This window comes from Polyodon spathula, chromosome 2 (assembly GCF_017654505.1).
Source record: "Polyodon spathula isolate WHYD16114869_AA chromosome 2, ASM1765450v1, whole genome shotgun sequence".
Classification (NCBI taxonomy): domain Eukaryota; kingdom Metazoa; phylum Chordata; class Actinopteri; order Acipenseriformes; family Polyodontidae; genus Polyodon; species Polyodon spathula.
In genome coordinates this window covers 80,410,576-80,429,260 of record NC_054535.1, presented here as the reverse complement: position 1 = coordinate 80,429,260, position 18,685 = coordinate 80,410,576, and the positions used below count along the sequence as shown (strand labels likewise).

The following is an 18,685-nucleotide window of genomic DNA, read 5'->3' as shown; positions in this document are numbered from 1 at the left end:
GTGTGAAAAAGTTATTGCGCCCCTAGTTAACTCAACCCAATTAAAGGAATAATTAGGGTCCGCTGTTTGAATACTTTGGTTAACAATTAGGTCTGATCTGGGCCAGCCCTGCCCAATATAAATCTGACTAACTTTGTCCCTTACCATCAGAGTGAAGTTGTCAGCACACAGGTTCTAGAGGCACATCATGCCACAATCAAAAGAAATTCCTAAGACCTCTAGAATAAAAAAGTTGTTGATGCCTATCAATCTGGAAAGGGCTACAGAACAACTTCTAAGGCTCTGGGGCTTCACCAAACCATAGTCAGAGCCATATTGTCCAAATGGAGAAAGTTTGGGACAGTAGTGAATCTTCCCAAGAGTGGCCGTCCTGCCAAATTCTCTCCAAGAGCAAGATCTAAAATCACCCAGGAAGTCACAAAGAACCCTAGAACAGCATCCAGGGATCTGCAGGCCTCTCTCGCCTCGGCTAAGGTCAGTGTTCATGACTCCACCATCAGAAAGACACTGGGAAAAAATGGGATTCATAGCAGAGTAGTAAGGCGGAAACCACTGCTCACTAAGAAGAACATGAATGCTCGTCTCAAGTTTGCCAAAAAGCACCTGGATGATCCTCAAGAGTTCTGGAACAATGTTCTATGGATAGATGAGTCAAAAGTGGAACTTTTTAGCCAACATGGGCCCCGTTATGTCTGGCAAAAACCAAACACTGCGTTCCACAGTAAGAACCTCATACCAGTGGTCAAGCATGGTGGTGGTAGTGTCATGATTTGGGGATGCTTTGCTGCATCATGACCTGGATGACTTGCCATCATTGAAGACTGCTCTGTATCAAAGAATTCTACAGGAGAATGTCAGGCCATCTGTCCGTGAGCTGAAGCTGAAGCGCAGCTGGGTCATGCAGCAAGACAATGATGTGAAACACAAAAAAGTCTACATCAGAATGGTTGAAGAACAAGAAATTTAAAGTTTTGGAATGGCCTAGTGTGGCAGGCTGGCGAGTGGATAGAGGCCCAGAGACAGACTGCAGTTCAAAAAAATAACTATTTTATTATAAATAAACAAAAATAAAGTGCACAAGGGCAAAATAACAGATACTCAAACACAAATAAAGCAAAAACAAAACTCACAAAAATAAAGTTTCCAGGCTGGGCAATGCCTTCACTGGATTTAGAAAATTCAAAAACCACAAAACAAACACCAACCTGCTTCCTCAGCTCCCTCTCCCCAAATGAGAAGCAGAGGCCTCCTTTTATATCAGGTGGCTGGGCGCTGATTGATCGTTAATCAACCTAATCAACTATTCAACCCCAGCCACCTGAACATAAACCCAGGCAGGTAGGGGAAGTTAACCCCATCCCTGCCAATTTCTAAAGAGCAGAGCTTTGCTCTGCCACACCTAGTCAAAGTCCAGACCTAAACCCCATTGAGATGTTGTGGCAGGACCTGAAACGAGCAGTTTATGCTCGAAAACCCACACATGTCACTGAGTTGAAGCAGTTCTGCATGAAGGAGAGGACCAAAATTCCTCCACGGCGCTGTGAGAGACCGATCTATAAGTACAGGAAGCGTTTGGTTGCAGTTATTGCTGCTAAAGGTGGCGTAACCAGTTATTGAGTCTAAGGGGGCGATTACTTTTTCGCATGGGGGCAATAAATTAAATAAGTATCAAAATGTTGTGTTATTTGTTTGCTCAGGGTCCCTTTTATCTAATGTTAGATTTTGGTTGAAGATCTGATAATGTTCAGTGTCAAAAATATGCAAAAACGTAGAAAATCAGACGGGCAAATACTTTTTCATGGTACTGTATGTAGCATAACCTAGTTTAACTTTAGGCAGACTCCTGTGCTGATCTGAGTATTTGATGATATTAACCCATTAATTCTGGAGAAGATTTCCACTATCGTATTAAGAATGGTACGTCATCCATACACGATTCTGGTGGTTTCAGGCTTCTCTGTGCCATTGTTTTAAAGGCTTATTGACAGTATGTTACATGATAATATGTCATAATACAGCTCAAACTGTGCAAATGGTGTCTCTTAGAATAAGATACACCCAAGTGATTGGTTGATTTTTCAGTTGTGATTAATAGGCAAATATAAAAGAGTGTTGTGTGTCTTTATTCGAGATGTCATCTTATGCAAAGCGAATTAGCTCAAACTGTAAAATGACGTCTCTTATAGAATTAGAGATACCCTGCACACAAAGTAATGGGTTATTTCAAAACACAAAAAACATTGTACTCTACAGCATTAAACTTTAACATTTTTAAACTTGAATTGTGCCTTGTGCTCTGTGCACACAGGTTAGGATGCACTGCTGTACATATGCCATGCATATGACCCTGTTTCACTTTTCATCAAATTTCAGCGAGGCAGCAGAAGAATATAGTTTCACATTTTTTTTTGCTAATTTTAAAGGTACGCAGCCTCAACCAAACTAATGCACAAATTGTATTCACCTTGAGGTCATCAGACATTAGCTTTTTTTGTTTTACTCTTAAATAATTGTTTATAGGAAAGATACTGGAATCTTTAAAACTATGTCTAACATTTTTGGATAATGTGTTGAAGATTTAGTAAGATAAAGCTATTGAAATAAAAAGAATGCTAGAGTACATATACAGTGTTTACAAGTTTTTCAGCTACTTCAATAAGATAAAAAACAAAACATGGTTGTCCTTGAGAAAGGCAAATGTTTTCATCTGCAATAAGCTGCTTCTGTGTATTAATTTTGATATCAAATTAGTCTAGTTACTCCTGCCTTTCGAAGGTAATGTAAGTTGGTGCAAAACCATCGATCCTGTCCTATTAATTAGTTAAAAGTAACTAACCATTTTTAGGGCATGTATATTTCTTCTTAATGTCCTGTTTGGATGAAATAAATCTGTTTTTCCATAGAGAAATATCCAGTTATTATACCTATGGATTCTCTCTAATATGGAATATAAACACCCCAGCAGTAGTGCTGGCACACCCTCAGTGTAAGAGTTCTGTGTAGCTGCTACTACAGAAAGAACAGAGGGATAGGATTTTACAGTAAGTCAATGTATAAATAAGATTTATGTTTCTGTTTTTAGCTCTTGTGGAATGTGAGCCTTGTTATCAGCCCTATCCAAACGTCCTTTTTGATGTGCAATTCATAATAAAGTCAGGAGAGATCATCTGTGGGTCAGGCACATTTGTTAATGGCTGTGGCACATCATTACTGGTAGGCAGTCTATTGTGTTCTTTTTGATTGTCACTAAATACTAAATTAGATGCTTAAAGGAGATGTCCTCTTACAAAGGGCTGCTTTTGATCAATTATTAGTTTTAAACTTATATGTGAGGTAAAGAATACAGTCCAATTAACTGAATAACATTTCATCTTACCAAAAAAAAAAAAAAAAAAAAAGGCATTAATTAAATGTTACTTCACAGTACATGTAGACTATTCAAACTCTATTTTCACTTTAATTACAAGAAAGTAATTTGGTCTCAGAAATAATTGTTTTCTATGTCATTAAAAAATAATGTTGTTTTTTGCACTTAGAATAGGAGCATTTACAGAATATATTGTAGGCGCAAATTACCTTATCAATCAAATAGACTGTTGTCACGTTCGCAGAAGAATATTGTGGATGGCCAGTAAACTGCACAGTGATCAAGGAGATTTTAAAATTAACCACATACAAGACTGTTTCATTTGGTGGCAGATCTGACCTGTGCAGACCATTTGTAATGACTATTCTTAAGGGATTTTATTAATCTGGTCAGAAAGTGTCCCTAATTTCACTTAATCCCAAACCTTTTATAAAACATTCTATACAAGTGAAATACTTAATGGGGAATACTTAATGATCTCTGAGTTTTGTATTATAATTGGCTGCTAGGGGTGTGAATCTGAGAGCTTCTTGTTTCACATCCCAACTCATCCCATTGTTCTCTCTGATCTGCTGCATAACTAAAAAAGGGGCCACACATTAGATCTGATTTGCAAAATGGCTTTGTGTGATGTTTTACAGACAATTTAATGGACTGATTCTTAAATTATTTTTAATGAGACATTCTGCTTGTGTGCTAGACTGATTTATCATTAACCCATTTAGTACCAAATAAATTTTTCTTTGAAAAAAATCGAAACACATACTGTATTTATGTAATTTGATACATTACATTTAGACTTTTGTGGTTAAAAAAATTGAAGTTATTATAAAAATATAGTTAAAGAGAACATTTAAATAACAGGTCAGTTAGAAATGCTCCAAAAAAATTACAAATAGCCTGTCCTCAATTGAGGACAATGGCTCCCAGTGGGTTAAATCTACAATAATAGAATGAACTTACAAATATGAACATTATTCTTAAAAAAAGGTCAAACCCTTAAATAAATAATTGATACTGTATTTTGTAAAATGAAAGGGTATAAAGTTTTCCTGTAAAGACCAAATCCATAGGTTGAACCTACTGTATCTACCTCGAAGTAGCAAGCAACAAGGGTAATAATGAACCAATTAAAAATGTGATGTGATGCAACAGAGCTAAACCCGGGTAATGTGTCTATTTAAATGTAGATCTCCATTATAGTCCTCTGCAGGTTCACACCCCTCAGACAACGGTGAATCTGGCCATGGCATTAATCAAATACTTTGGCATTGCCTTCTCACCTGGTACTGTGTGCAAAACAACATTCACCAGCTTAACCAAGTTCTACAGCATCTACTACACCTTCGAGAGGAGCTTCGACAGAAAAACTGGTATGTAATGGCTGGTTCTTCCTACTGTAAATAAACACCTTTTTAATGTTAATCACATTTAGGCAGGCTACTGCAGTCAAACAGAAAGCTAAATTATGGGTTTCTTGCCAACAAGCAAAAGCTTATTTATCACACAGTAACTCCATATTATCTGATATAAATAAAACACGTAAGTTGGTCAATATCCAATTTATAATATACTATTTACTGTTTCTGCCTACTGTGTATCTTAGCATGCAGCATAATGACATTAAGAAGGTAAAATGAAGGTGTTCTCAGAATATCATTACGTTATATATTACTATATTAAGAATTTACAATGTTTATTAGGGTTGATTCTGTGTTGGGGTTGCTGGTGTTGGGGGAAGCTGCCAAATTGAACATGCAGTGCCTTCATGCTTTACTGGACCTTTCCTTGGAACTTGTAGCACAGAGACCAGACTCTCTTCAAAAACAGGTAATAGTGGTTGGCACCACAGCTGGTACTTTCATTCTAATCTTGTCCAACGAGAGTTGGGTTATAAAGTCACTCTGCCACTTTGCACTGCTGCTCTGGATAAAACATTCCTGAATTCTGCTAATCTTTAATGTTCTTAATGATGGAACCCCTCTTCAAGATGATTAAGCAGTGCAATTACACTAAGGCCAAGTTCTATTACTTTGAGTTTTTTTCACTGATGAATTACTGCGCCCCGTTAAAATGATATGCCTCCTACATGTTCTGAATATTTAAATGCTTACCTGTTAAATATCCAATTATACCATTCTGTGCTTCTGATAGATCATTACGCATTTCTAAGCTAATGTCCTTTTTCCACCATGGGTCTGCTCCTCAAAAGGTTATTAAGAGCTAAATTTCTCAAGTTAGTCACAGCTTCTTTCTCTGTGGCAACTGTGAGTTAATAATTGGAAAACTTCAGAACTTACTGCGGCACACCCCTCGTTTTCAAACCACCTCACTCCAGACTCTCTAGTCCAGTATAAAAATGTTTGCACGAGAAAACCTCTGACAAACTCTTTGTTTGAGGGAGAAGAAATTACTGGTGTACACTCCAAGTGAACCCTAGTGGTCATTTTTATATGGCCTCATTACAGTTCTGGAAGCCATCCTCAATGCCAGACTGCTGGCTGACTTCACTTGTGTGACAGCCTACCAGGGGTTTCTAGCATTTACCATCCAATAATTGTCCAATAATTACATAATTGTCGTAGAATTTGAAAGCTGTAGCAATGCATACACACTCCAAATTCAGGACTTGCAGCGTACAGACAACTGCCTAATGTTTCTGTACGCAAATGCTTTGTTTTGTAATTTCAGGAAAAGGTATCCGTAAGTGGTTTATCTTCCTGCCCCTGTCAGTTGGCACACATCTATTCCACTGTATTAGCAGACATCTGTCTCCATGGTTGCAACTCAGAAATACAAAAAACTGCTCTGGTTGGTGTAAACCAATTTTCAGGACAAAAACATTTGAATGAAACCGGATTACTTTGCCTTCTAAAGACAAGGAATCAATGTAAGTATTAAAAAACTGACCATTGTTTGTTGTTATGGATTAATACGGATCTATTATTGAAACTTAAAAAAAAAAAAAAATAATAATAATAATAATAATTGTACAGCTATAAAGTATTCAGTGTTTCTGTGTGCTAGTACTGCTTGGGCATTTGTTAGACTCATTGGCCGAATGGGCTAAAAGTATTTTTTTCTGATAATTTATCAGCTTTGGTGTTTGTGTTATACAGTATTAATTTAATCATACATTATCAGACAATTTAATCATAAATGCTCAGATGACCCATGCGTAACGTTTAACCCACTCTTCTAGTGTGTGTAAGTAGTGTGTGTAAAAAATCCCTTTTAGAAAAACCTGGGATTAATGGTGTTCCATTATCAAATCAAAAGTAAACAATAGCAATAAGAATGGTATTTCCATATCTGTAAAGCATACTTTTTGATTTTCTCTTCATGCTATGACAGTACAGGCAGCTAATTAAAGGGAATTCGAGTTCTTCTCTTAAAGGAGTTCTAACCAAGCTTTAAGGCCTAGCAACAATATTAGCAATAAGTTGTTTTTTCAAGTACAACACTGAAACTGAGTTACACAATTGCATGTCAAGCTTTGAAAAATTGCATTTGCACAGGCATGGAATCGTGCGGGGATACAGAATTCTGTGAGGTAGAGAAATCTGAACAATTTGATTTTGAGATGCATGCCTCAGTTTGGTTGTCAGTGAGTGAAGTTTTTTCCAGTTTAGGCGCAAATCTGTATATGTAAAAAAACAAAACAAACAAAAAAAACACATAACTGTTTTGGGGCCCCCTTGAGTTCGCACTGTGGGCACTTGCCTAGTTTGCCTATGCGTTAAAGTACTGGGAATAGCTGTGAAAACCTTGGTCAGCACTCCTTTAAGGGCTTATAAACTGAAGTCATCATCCGTAACATATCAGGAACAGTAGTTTCAATTAAAGCACAAAGGGCTTTAGAGCATAACATATTTAAAATAAATGTTTTTTTAAGAGGTGTTGTGGCAGAGCAGAGCTCTGCCCTGTATAGATTGGCAGGGATGGGGTTAAATTCCCCCACCTGCCTGGGTTTATTGTGTTCAGGTGGCTGTGGTTGATTGGAGTAATTAACGATCAATCAGCACCAAGCCACCTGACATAAAAGGAGGCCTCAGCTTCACATTAGGGAGAGGATGGAGCTGAGGAAGCAAGCTAGTGTTGTGCTTGCTGGGGGTTTTTTCCCTTTTAATTTTCTGATCCAGTGAAGGAATCGCCCAGCCTGGAAACCTTTATTTTTGTAAGTCTTGTTTTGTGTTTTTCTATTTGTGTTTAAATACCTTTGTTTTGGCCCTTGTGCCCTTTTATTTTATGCTTATTTATAATAAAAGTATTATTTTTCTGAACTGCAGTCTGTGTCTGGGCCTCTATCCACTCACCAGCCTGTCACAGGTATTTTTGTTTATCTGTAGCTGAAGAGAAAGCCTGGTATGTACGTTACAGTGCTGTCCATGCTGTGGTGAAGATTTGCCATCACTTGCATGGAGACACAGCCCGAGAGGGTCTCAGGAATGCAGCATGGAAGGCCCTTCAGAAACAACAGAATGACGAGAAGGATGGCCGAGTTGTCGATGCTGTCAGAGTCGCAGAGGTACACTGCTATGATTATATATACAGTGCCTATAGAACAGTGGTTCTCAACCCTTGGGTCCCGACCCAAATTAGGGTCGCGGCACGTTCTAAAAGGGTCGCAAGCCAAAGTTTGAAAAACAAAGTTAATGTCCGTGGCTGTTTCCATTTAGAAATGAGCTACACGCACTTTACCTGCAATTTAGTGGCCACAGTGGACGCTATGGGAAATAAACACATAGGTGACTATTATTGTAATGTGGGAAAGTTGTGATATGAACAGACGTTGAACAGACATGGATCATTTATGGAACATAAGCAGTTAAAACCCCAATTTGTAAAATTAGAAACCTAAATGCAATACAAGTTTAAAAATAAATCTTAAGATTGTGATTTATAGGCTACAATTGTGTGTCATTTTATGTTGCCACTAGCTTTACTTGATGTGAGTTAGTAAATTAATCTTCGCTCAAAGTACATAATTCTGAAACTTTACAAAAGAAAACAAATTTTTTCCAAATCTACTCTTTAGTACATCAATGTTTAAAAATTATCACAGAGGTGTTTATATTGGCCATCAAAGTATGCACTTTCCTCAATATAGCAAGCCTGAGCTTGGTCTTTCTGACGGTGGAGGAGATCCGCGGCAATGAAAGAAGGGAAAAAAAAGATGCGCTCCAGGGTGAAGTTGACCCAAAGTGAAAATCTAGGATCAGATTTCCAAGCCCCAGTTCTAACCTATAAGCAGGGTTAGACTCCTTCTGGAACTAGTTAGTGGTAAAGTATGAAGCAGGATATACATCCCTGATCCACGTACTGGGATATTTTGTTAATTCAATTTACAGCTGTCCAGGTGTTGGAATGTTGAGAGTAATGTTAACAGTAGTTAACTGATCGCCACTATTCCAGCTTGTATAGCACAAATTCTTAACATCCAACGTTAGTCGTGCTTCGACTTCGACCAATACCAGCTGATATAGTTCATCCCAAGATCCCAGCAGAAAGTATAAAAGGACGTACGACCCAGGTTTTCTCAAATATGGATTTACCTACTCTGATCGGCATTGTGAGCACAGGCCATTGCTAGTTAACGAAAGCATGAAGCCTTCCAAATTACAGAGATATTTAGAAACAAAACACGCCAGCTACAAAGATAAGCCTCGGGACTTTTTTAAACGTAAGAGCCAAAATGAGCACCTCTCGGTTAGTGGTTGTTTCACTTTACAATTGGACGAATCCACCGACGTGGCTAGCCATGCGATTTTGCTTGTTTACGTGAGACGTGTGGGATTGTGACATTCAAGAGCAGTTTTTGTTTAATGCCGATTTACCCACATCCACAACTGCAGCAGAGATTTTGAACGCATTGGACACATACTTAAATTCAATGGGACTGAGCTGGTCAAAGTGTGTTGGCGTGACAACGGACGGGGCATCCTCGATGACAGGTAAACATTCAGGGGTTGTGAAAAGAATATTGGAGATGACGGACCCAAATGCAACATGGAACCACTGTTTTTTACACAGAGAAGCCTTAGCAGCTAAAGATATGGTACCTGAGCTTCATGAAACACTGCGAGAGGTGGTGAAAGTTGTTAATTACATCAAGAATATTGCCAAGAATTCAAGGTGCTTTCAGGCTTTTTGTCAGGAGATGGGCAGTGAGCATGTATATCTCCTTTATCATGCTGAGGTCCACTGGCTCTCCAGAGGCAAAGTACTGTCTCTAGTCTATGAGCTTAAAAGTGAGTTAGCGATGTTTCTCAAAGAACAGCAATCGCACTTAGCAAAACACTTTAACAATGAGATGTGGATTGCTCGTGTTACTTACTTTGCTGACATTTTTGACCAACTGAATACATTACAAGGGAGGGGGCATAATCGATTTGAGCAAATTGACAAAATCAGTGCCTTCAAAAAAAAGTTGACTCTGGATCAAGCATGTGTCCATGGGCAGGCTGGACATGTTACCCAATGTGTGTTCTGAGGTGCAACATTTGACGGATTCAGACTGCTCACTGCTGAAAAAAGTGATCAACGAGCATTTGAGGAAATTGCACGAACGGTTTTGCGATTACTTTCCAGAAGTGAACGTGCAGGCCAAAGAGTGGATAAGGGATCCATTTGGAGTCAATGTGTAAACTGTGAATTTACCATATGAAGAAGAAACTCAACTGGTTCAATTATCATTCGATCGCGGTCTTCAGAGGAAGTTCTGAGTTGAGTCTCCCTCAGTTTTGGTACAGTGCTGCAAGTGAGTATACTGCTCTTGATAACCATGCGATCGCAGTGCTTTTGCCCTTCAGTACTACATATCTATGTGAGACTGGCTTCTCTGCTTTAACCCAGCTAAAGAACAAAAGCAGAAACAAACTGGACATTGAGCATGACCTTGGATTCCACTGTCCTCAATAACCCCAGACTTTGAAAAACTTATAAAAAGGAGGCAGCCCCAGGTTTCTCATTAGGAAGAATTGGACCATAAAGTGTAAGTAAGCTATTCCTATTTTATCATTATCAATCTGTAGACCCATTTGTTTTTTCTACATTTTAAAACAGATTGGAGGGCTTTATTAACATCACAAACATAGTCAAATAATTTGAGAGAGAGGCTGGTTGGTTTTTATTATTACTACTGTATATTTGGTTGCCACTGAGCTGGCATTTTAAAAATGGGTCCTGGTGCAAAAAAGGTCGAGAACCACTGCTATAGAAAGTCTACACCCCCTTTCAAAATGTTCACCTTTTGTTGCCTTATAGCCTGGAATTAAAATACATTAGAATAGTTTTTTTTTTTTTTATCTACACATTAATTTATCTACACATCCTAACCCTTAACTTCCAAGTGAAAAAAAATTCTAGAAATTTGTAGAAAATTAATTAAAAATAAACTGAAAGAGCTTGATTGGATAAGTGTCCACCCCCCTTGTAATAGCAGTCCTAAATTAGCTCAGGTGTAACCAATCACCTTAAAAATCACACAGCAAGTTAAGTGGGCTCCATTTGTGTTAAATTGTAGTGATTCACATGATTTCAGGATTTCAGCAGTTCCTGTAGGTTCCCTCTGCTGGGTAGTGCATTTCAAAGCAAAGACTCAACCCTGAGCACCAAGGTGCATTCAAAAGAACTCCTGGACAAAGTTGTTGAAAGGCACAGATCAGGGGATGGGCATAAAAAAATATCAAAGGCCTTGAATATCCTTTGGAGCACGGTAAACACAATTATTAGGAAGTAGAAGGTTTATGGCACCACCAAGACCCTGCCTAGATCAGGCCATTCCTCCAAACTCGATGACTGAGCAAGAAGGTGACTGATCAAAGAGGCTACCAAGAGGCCAATGGCAACTTTGCAAGCCCTCTGCAAGAAAGCTGAAAGCTCACAGCCAAAGCTACACTGGGGTGGCTAAGGAACAAAAAGGTAAATGTCCTTGAGTGGCCCATTCAGAGCCCAGACCTAAATCCAATTGAAAATTTGTGGCATGACTTGAAGATTGCTGTCCATCAATGTTCCCCAAGGAACTTGACAGAGCTTGAACAGTTTTGTAAAGAAGAATATTGTCAAATCTAGGTGTGCAAAGTTGGTAGAGATCTATTCCAACAGACTCACAGCTGTAATTGCTGCCAAAGGTGCTTCCACCAAGTATTAACTCGGGGGTGGAGACTTATCCAATTATCATCTTTCAGCTTTGTATTTTTAATATATAATATTTTTCCCCTTAACAGTGTTGAGTATGGAGTATGGTGTGTAGATAAATGGAAAAAATCCTCATTTAAATGCATGAAACTCTGAGGCACTGACACAACAAAATGTGAAAAAAGTTCAAAGGGGTGTAGACTTTTTATAAGCACTGTACATAAACATAAGTCTAGAATATAGGAAGGTACAACAATATAAAGCAGCCCTCTCCAGCTTGTAGATCAGGAGGTGGACTACCAGAGAATAAAGCATAGGAAACTAATAGGAGCTGAAGATCCTGGATTTGAGGGCTGTTTTCATGGTTTTGTACCTTCAAAGACTTTTCAAAGTGAAAAAAAAGTGAGAGTCAGGGAATAGACTTTAAATCCATAGGAATTACACCTTTTAAAATAGACAGAACCCTAACATGCCATTTCAGTTCTCACGCTATCTGTCTGTTTGACTTTACTGGTTCCAAACTGTGAAAGATATCACCAGGGCTCCAGATGATAATGGTTTTTGGTCATGCTGCTTTTAGCTAGATTGGCGCATGAGTGCGCTGTACTGTAATATTTCTGTTGTCCTCTGCAACAAAATACATTTTTGCTTGTATCAGTACAAACTAAGAACCAGAGAACGAAATTATGATCCCGTCATACAGTTATGTTCCCCATAACACTGCAATGCCTGTCGCACTGCAATATTCCTTTGACTATAGCTTTCTTTATAAAGAAGTATTATTTGAGCTCTTATCTCACTGCTCAATATAGAATGCTTCTGCTGTTTCAATAGTTGCTTCAGCATTCTTTTTAAAGTTCAGTGATATTCAGGCAAATGGTTGTACCAGTAATCCCAATTTCTACCAGATTTCTGACAAATACCTGCTTGAAAATTCAGAGAATAAATAAATAAAACACATGACTTTATAAATTTCTTGCCAATGCCTTAGTTTTGAATGATAACAATGCAAAAATCAACATATATTTGGAATGTTTTCAGTATTTCAGAATTAGAAATGTTTGCATTTCTTCTCAATCTAGGCAATTATTACTTTTTGGTGGTGTGCTCATAGTACTTTCCATTTTTGAGTTACAGGCACTTGAACACAGATGTGGTAGAACGTACACATACAGGCATGCCTGACATCAATGGAACGCGCAAAGCCTGCGCTTTTAAATGACACTGAAAACGGAACGCTATCTGTTGAAGCGACCGAGTAATAGGCAACAACCGAAACTTAGGAGCTGACATGTCACATGACTCAAGCCTTAGTTTCAGTTTGCTGTAGTAATGTCATCATTGGAAAGCTATTACGGTGCCTGAGATAGTCACGTGAGAAGGTCAGGCCTGCCGACACACTACATCTGGGGTCCACACGTCATTCATTAATCTATTCCGTATGGACCCCAAACCTAAAACAATTTGGGAAATTAAACCAGGCTACCTGGACTAGAATTATCCTTTGCATAGTGTAACAGGATGGGTGCCTGACAACTGCCTAAAAAGAAACAAAAATCAAGTCACTAGATCCACATAATAACTATTAATAAAGAGGGTTAAGTAGTGAGCCTAACGTGCACCATAAATAAAAATTTACTGCCCCATTTACTAACAGAATGCAATAATTTACATGCACACTATTTGGCTAATTTAGATACCATAGCATGCGCACTACAGGGTAGATGCAAGTATAGGCGAAGTGCAAATAATTGCGGATGCAAAATTCAAATTACGTTGCAGCCAGACAATTATTTTGCACTGTGCCCTACATAAGCTTAAGAGCAATGCAAATTAATGATCCGCAATTATGATAATGAGGGTCTCAATGAGCGTATCGGTCTATTTAGTGACTGCACTTGCACAGTTAGGAATACAGAGAGCAGTAGTCACTGTATGACATTTGTGGAGCACGAAAATACAAACCAAAAAAAATATGTCCAAGCAAGTGCAGCGAAGTTCTTTTGGCGCATGGGGAAAAAAAATAGTTTTTTGAGAAGTTCTTACGGCTGAGGTCACTGAGCATGAAACAAGTTGTTTGGAAAAGCCTTAGCCAACATCAGTTATGCTAAGTTGCTCCAAAGACCTTTCAAACAACCATTATCTGGAAAGCAAGTATATGGGTCAATGGAATCCATGTAATAATCTAAACAGTGGTGGATGTATAAAGCATTGCCCTTTATCTTTATAAGCGTGATGTTATTTTATGTATTATTTATTGTTTAATAAAATTGCATTTGCTTTTCGTGCTTATGCTGTTCTTTAAAAAAAACATAACAGAAAGCCATTTGCCATCCTGAGCTCTACATTAAATGGATTGATTATACTGACTTGTTGGCAGATGTTGGCCTAAAGATTTATAATCTTCTACACATAGGCTGTCTCCATGTTTGTATCCTCTGCTGACAGGAAGCAACACTCAAATGTATTTGCAGCAGAAGCAAGCCTATTATGCCAATAAAAAAATACAGGACTGATGAAGCCATTACATGATATTTTCAAAAATACCAGCTTCATTTGTTATTGCAAGATACTTGCCAAGGACTGGCATACAAAGACATTTCTTTTTAAATGTTTTGGAGAAAAAATATAGAACAATCCACAACAATCCAGAAAAAAGCAAAAAGCCAATAAAACAATTATCCCAGAGGAAATGAAATCACTTTTAAAAATCACGGTGAATACAGGGCTCCTTTGCAGTGAAAAGCCAATGCACAGCTATTCACGGTACAGTCATAATTTATATCTATTAATCTGAACTTAACTGTAGGACAGTTTTTTAAATGAAATGTAGGACATGGCCATTTATCATCTGTCTCATCCACCAGCGCACAGCCGCAATGCAAGGTGTGAGTAATGACTGCAATTAGAGATTGCAAATTTGAAGATACTTTACATTTTCTAATGATGCTTGGATATTAAAGAGTCACATATGCCTGCATCTGAGGGCAAATTCGTGTATTATGCATGCAAATTGTTTAGTAAATGTTAACTCTGTGAGAATATCACTCAGTTGTTCAGGTTTGTCCTCAACCCAGATACTTTATTAGTAAAGATACATATGACAGTGTTTTAGAGTGCCTCCTTTAGTGATGTATTTACCCAGTGTCTCCAATCCCTTGTTTAAGAAAAAAAAAACAAGCCTAACATGAATATTCATCCATGTCATGACTGTAAATACAAATTATGGTCCCTCAGTAAAATTAAAAACTACATCATAACCTACAGTATATTGACTGTAAGTGTGACTGACAGCCTCCATACACCTCCAGATTACAATAACATGTTAAACTTGTTTTAGGTAAATAACTTGTGTGAAAGGAGGCCCTTAGCAAGTTCCAACACAATTTGATAAGAGATTCTCTAGATATATGTAAGCGATTCTCTTTTTATTACATCTAAAAAGAATTTTAGATTTTTTTCCCTTTCTTCTGTTAAAATGGTTTGGTCCAGGTTAAAGTTATGCAGGTGCAAATTTATTTAATTCAGACTTTTGGCCATCCAGTCTTCAGTTCTTATGTGGAATTTTGATGACTGTCAGTTAACTTCATGAGTTCTATGTAGAATATTAAGTTTGTTATGACATTGTGAGGGTGGGATACCATTTATGGGTTCTTATGGGGAAGTGATTTATAAATAATAAAGGGTTCTATTTCAGATGTCTAAACAGTGGAGTATCTTACTACTGCTCCAGTTTGCACTGTAAACATATATAAATATTAAAATAGTAGCGCACATTACATCCAGCTGGGATGGTCTTTATTACTCTTTTCAGAGACATTGGCACAGTCGTGAATATGTGTGGTCCAAGTCATTTGCTGCTGTGTGGGTATGTCAGACTATTTTCTTTTTTCTTCTTTTTTTTTAAATTCTTCTAGGCTGAAGTCAGTGGTCCAGCAAATCCATTCTCTAATGGGAGTTTGAAATTTCCATCAGCTCCTGTTAACAGTGCACCATCACAGCACGTTAGCTGTAGAGTTGCCTGCATGCTGTCCCAGCTCTACCTCCCACCCACTGATCCTCATCTCTCACTCCTGAGAAGACCAACAAAGCAAATACCTCCCCCCAGGACCCCACTTCCAAAGCAGCCAGCTGTGAAAAAGAAAGTGACACATCTCTCCCTCAGGTATATTGCACTCCCTTTCAATATAACTTCATGTACAGTTACACAGATAAGGCATTTCCTGGGAAGAGAAATGTAAGAGTGGAAAAAAGGGCAAACAAAAGCATGTAGCATGTTAAACATTACTGTGCAAAACTTTAGAGGTGCAAAACTTTGGTCTAGTTTGTTCAAACTTACTAAAACAGGTGGTGCTTGACTGGCAATCTTCTCATAAAAATGAAAAATAGTTTTTTTGCTTTTATCCATTGTAAAAAAGATCTTAATACCCCTTTAATACTCTTCTCTGATTGCTTTGAAGTGGACACAGCCCAAGCCCAGGCTTAAGATGCACTTTCACATGTGGGTTTTATAAAATGGGCATTCTTTTGAGCTATGATATGACTCAGAATTAGCATTTTACCACTTGGCTAGTCCTTTTGTTTTGTTGTTATCTAAAAGAATAACCTTCTGTGAACCAATACATTTATTTTTAAATGAGAATGAAAATTCAGATTGTGTTTGCATATTGCATATTTCAAAATTTCATACTCACAATTGGGTATGTGTATGCATTTGCACAGCCTTCATACTTGCAGACTGAGTATGTGTATAGATACAAATTTCTAAACTTGCCACTTTTGCAAACTTCTATGCCGGTAGTCATGCAAATACACACATTTTATGAAAACAAAGTAATGGACCACATGTAACCATAACAACAACCTTCCTCCAGGACTTGAAATAAAGCCAGATCTGGATTTGTCCAGTAAAAATTGAACCAGTCTGCTGAAATATCAAATAATTCGTCCCAGGGGTCCGATTCTTTCTGTCTGTGTTTTTTTTTTTTTTTTTAAAGCAAAGGAAGTGTGTAAGGGCATGACTCATGATGACACACTACACGTGAGTCCTTCTAGATTACATTGCATTAAAAAATATATATACAGTGCTAGTCAAAAGTTTGAGTACACCTGCTTGAAACCAGGTTTTTCATGATTACCTATGCTTTTAACTGTATAAACTTGATTATAAACACTTAGTATTTCATTATATGATACATGTACTTATATAAGCTGATAATCATAAGTGAATTGCGTTCAAAAAATTAATTTTTAAATGAAAATGTAAATCTTGTCAATTTCAATGAAATGGTCACCAAAAGCAAGGGGATTTCAGTCTGAAGCCCAAGTCAGTTAAAAGTCTGAAATGTGTATAACATGGTGTTAGAACACTGGCCTAAGAATAAAAGTGTCTTTGTTAGATGTTCTCTGAGTTAACTAGCATGTTACCTAATTAACCTTTTGTCACCAATTATTGTTAACAGGTGAGGGTCCATGATTACTATAAATATAGGTAGCATAGGCACAAGTTTGTCATTCCTGAATGTAAGGGAGCAGAAAATGGCAAAATACGCTCAGTTAAGCAAAGAAAAAAGACTGTAATTACTTTAAGAAATGAAGGTCAATCTCTAAGACAAATCGCAAGAACTTTGCAGGTGTCTGTAACTGCTGTGGCCAAGACCATCAAACGATTTGAAGAAACTGGCACTCATGAGGACCGAACAAGGTCAGGCAGGCCAAGGGTGACCTCAGAATCAGAGAACAAGTTCATTCGAGTCACAAGCCTGCGAAACCGGCAATTAACTGCCCCTGAAATACAAGCTCAGCTAAATGCTACTAGAAGTACAGATGTTTCAACATTAACTGTTCAGGGGAGATTATGTGAAGCTGGCCTAACTGGAAGAACTGCTGCAAAGAAACCATTGTTAAGAGTGCAGAATAAGAGGAAGAGACTTGCCTGGGCCAAAAAACACAGAAACTGGACATTCGAGGAGTGGAAGTCGGTCTCATGAACCAATGAGTCAAAATTTGAAATATTTGGGTCCAACCGCCGAGTATTTGTAAGACGCAGAGAGGGTGAGCGCATGAGTTCTGCATGAGTTCTGTCAAGCATGGATGGAGTGGAGGCAGTGTCATGGTCTGGGGTTGCTTTGCTGGTGACAGAGTTGGTGATCTTTACCAAGTCCACAGCAAGCTCAACCAGCATGGCTTTCATAGCATACTTCAGAGGCATGCCATTCCATCAGGATTATGGCTAGTTGGGCAGTCTTTCATTCTTCAGCAAGATAATGACCTGAAACACACCCCAAAGTTGTGCAAGAACTATCTGGAGAAGAAGGAAAGTGAAGGACAACTCAATCTAATGACCTGGCCTGCCCAGTCTCCATACCTCAATCCCATAGAACTTGTATGGGACGAACTGGATAGAAGAGTCAAAGCAAAGCTATCCACAAGTGCCCTACATCTCTGGGAATTGCTGCAGAAGAGCTGGGAAGACATGTCGGATGATTTCCTGCAGAAACTAGTTAACCAAATGCCTCGTGTTTGTGAGGCTGTTATTAAGGAAAAGGTGGCTATTTTGAGGAATCCAAGATTTAGAGACAATTTTAATTTTTTTTGAACATTGCTTTGATATTCCTTATGTTTTGTTTTGTATATTGTAACATGTGTTTTCATTTTCAAGTATTTACAGAAACGTATACGACGTAAAACATGGTCAATTATGAAAAAAAACTAGTTTCCAGCAAGTGTACTCAAACTTTTGACTGGTACTGTATATTATGATTCTTTATTTAATTCCTGTCATTTGTTTATTTACTGCAGTATACAGCAACAGACTCAAAAAACCGTGTTATTTTATTGAACTTGCGGTATAGTAGCAACAGCTTTAGTAGCAAGTGATTTATAAACTAAAGTTAATAAAATAAATCTGTTAATGCTTTGAAATTGAGTCGATGAGGTTGTTAATTAATGCATTTCTTGTTAAAGCTTAATTGTTGCAGGTCATGTACAGCACTTCCTGTCACAACGACTAGATAAGGGGAACTCTTTAATCAAAATGCATGTTAACGAGATCAAGACAAATTAATGGAATTCGCTGTTATGGAAACTACTAGCGTACAGGGAGACGGTTCCCCCACCTGCGAGCAGCAGACAAATAGAAATTAAAAATAATGGGAATATCTATTTTGTGTTTAATTT

The 18,685-nt window shown here is 37.9% G+C and overlaps 1 protein-coding gene across 1 annotated transcript in view; it reads left to right on the top strand.

The window, feature by feature from the left end:
- The window catches only part of tmem232 (transmembrane protein 232), a 41,075-nt gene that overhangs the window by 4,118 nt on the left and 18,272 nt on the right, over positions 1 to 18,685 (top strand). Inside the window, exons 6-11 of the mRNA XM_041231530.1 lie at positions 3,083 to 3,213; positions 4,571 to 4,740; positions 5,071 to 5,197; positions 6,059 to 6,257; positions 7,717 to 7,895; positions 15,424 to 15,671. Coding sequence (XP_041087464.1) covers positions 3,083 to 3,213; positions 4,571 to 4,740; positions 5,071 to 5,197; positions 6,059 to 6,257; positions 7,717 to 7,895; positions 15,424 to 15,671 — 1,054 coding nt within the window. The remainder of the gene's footprint in view (positions 1 to 3,082; positions 3,214 to 4,570; positions 4,741 to 5,070; positions 5,198 to 6,058; positions 6,258 to 7,716; positions 7,896 to 15,423; positions 15,672 to 18,685) is intronic.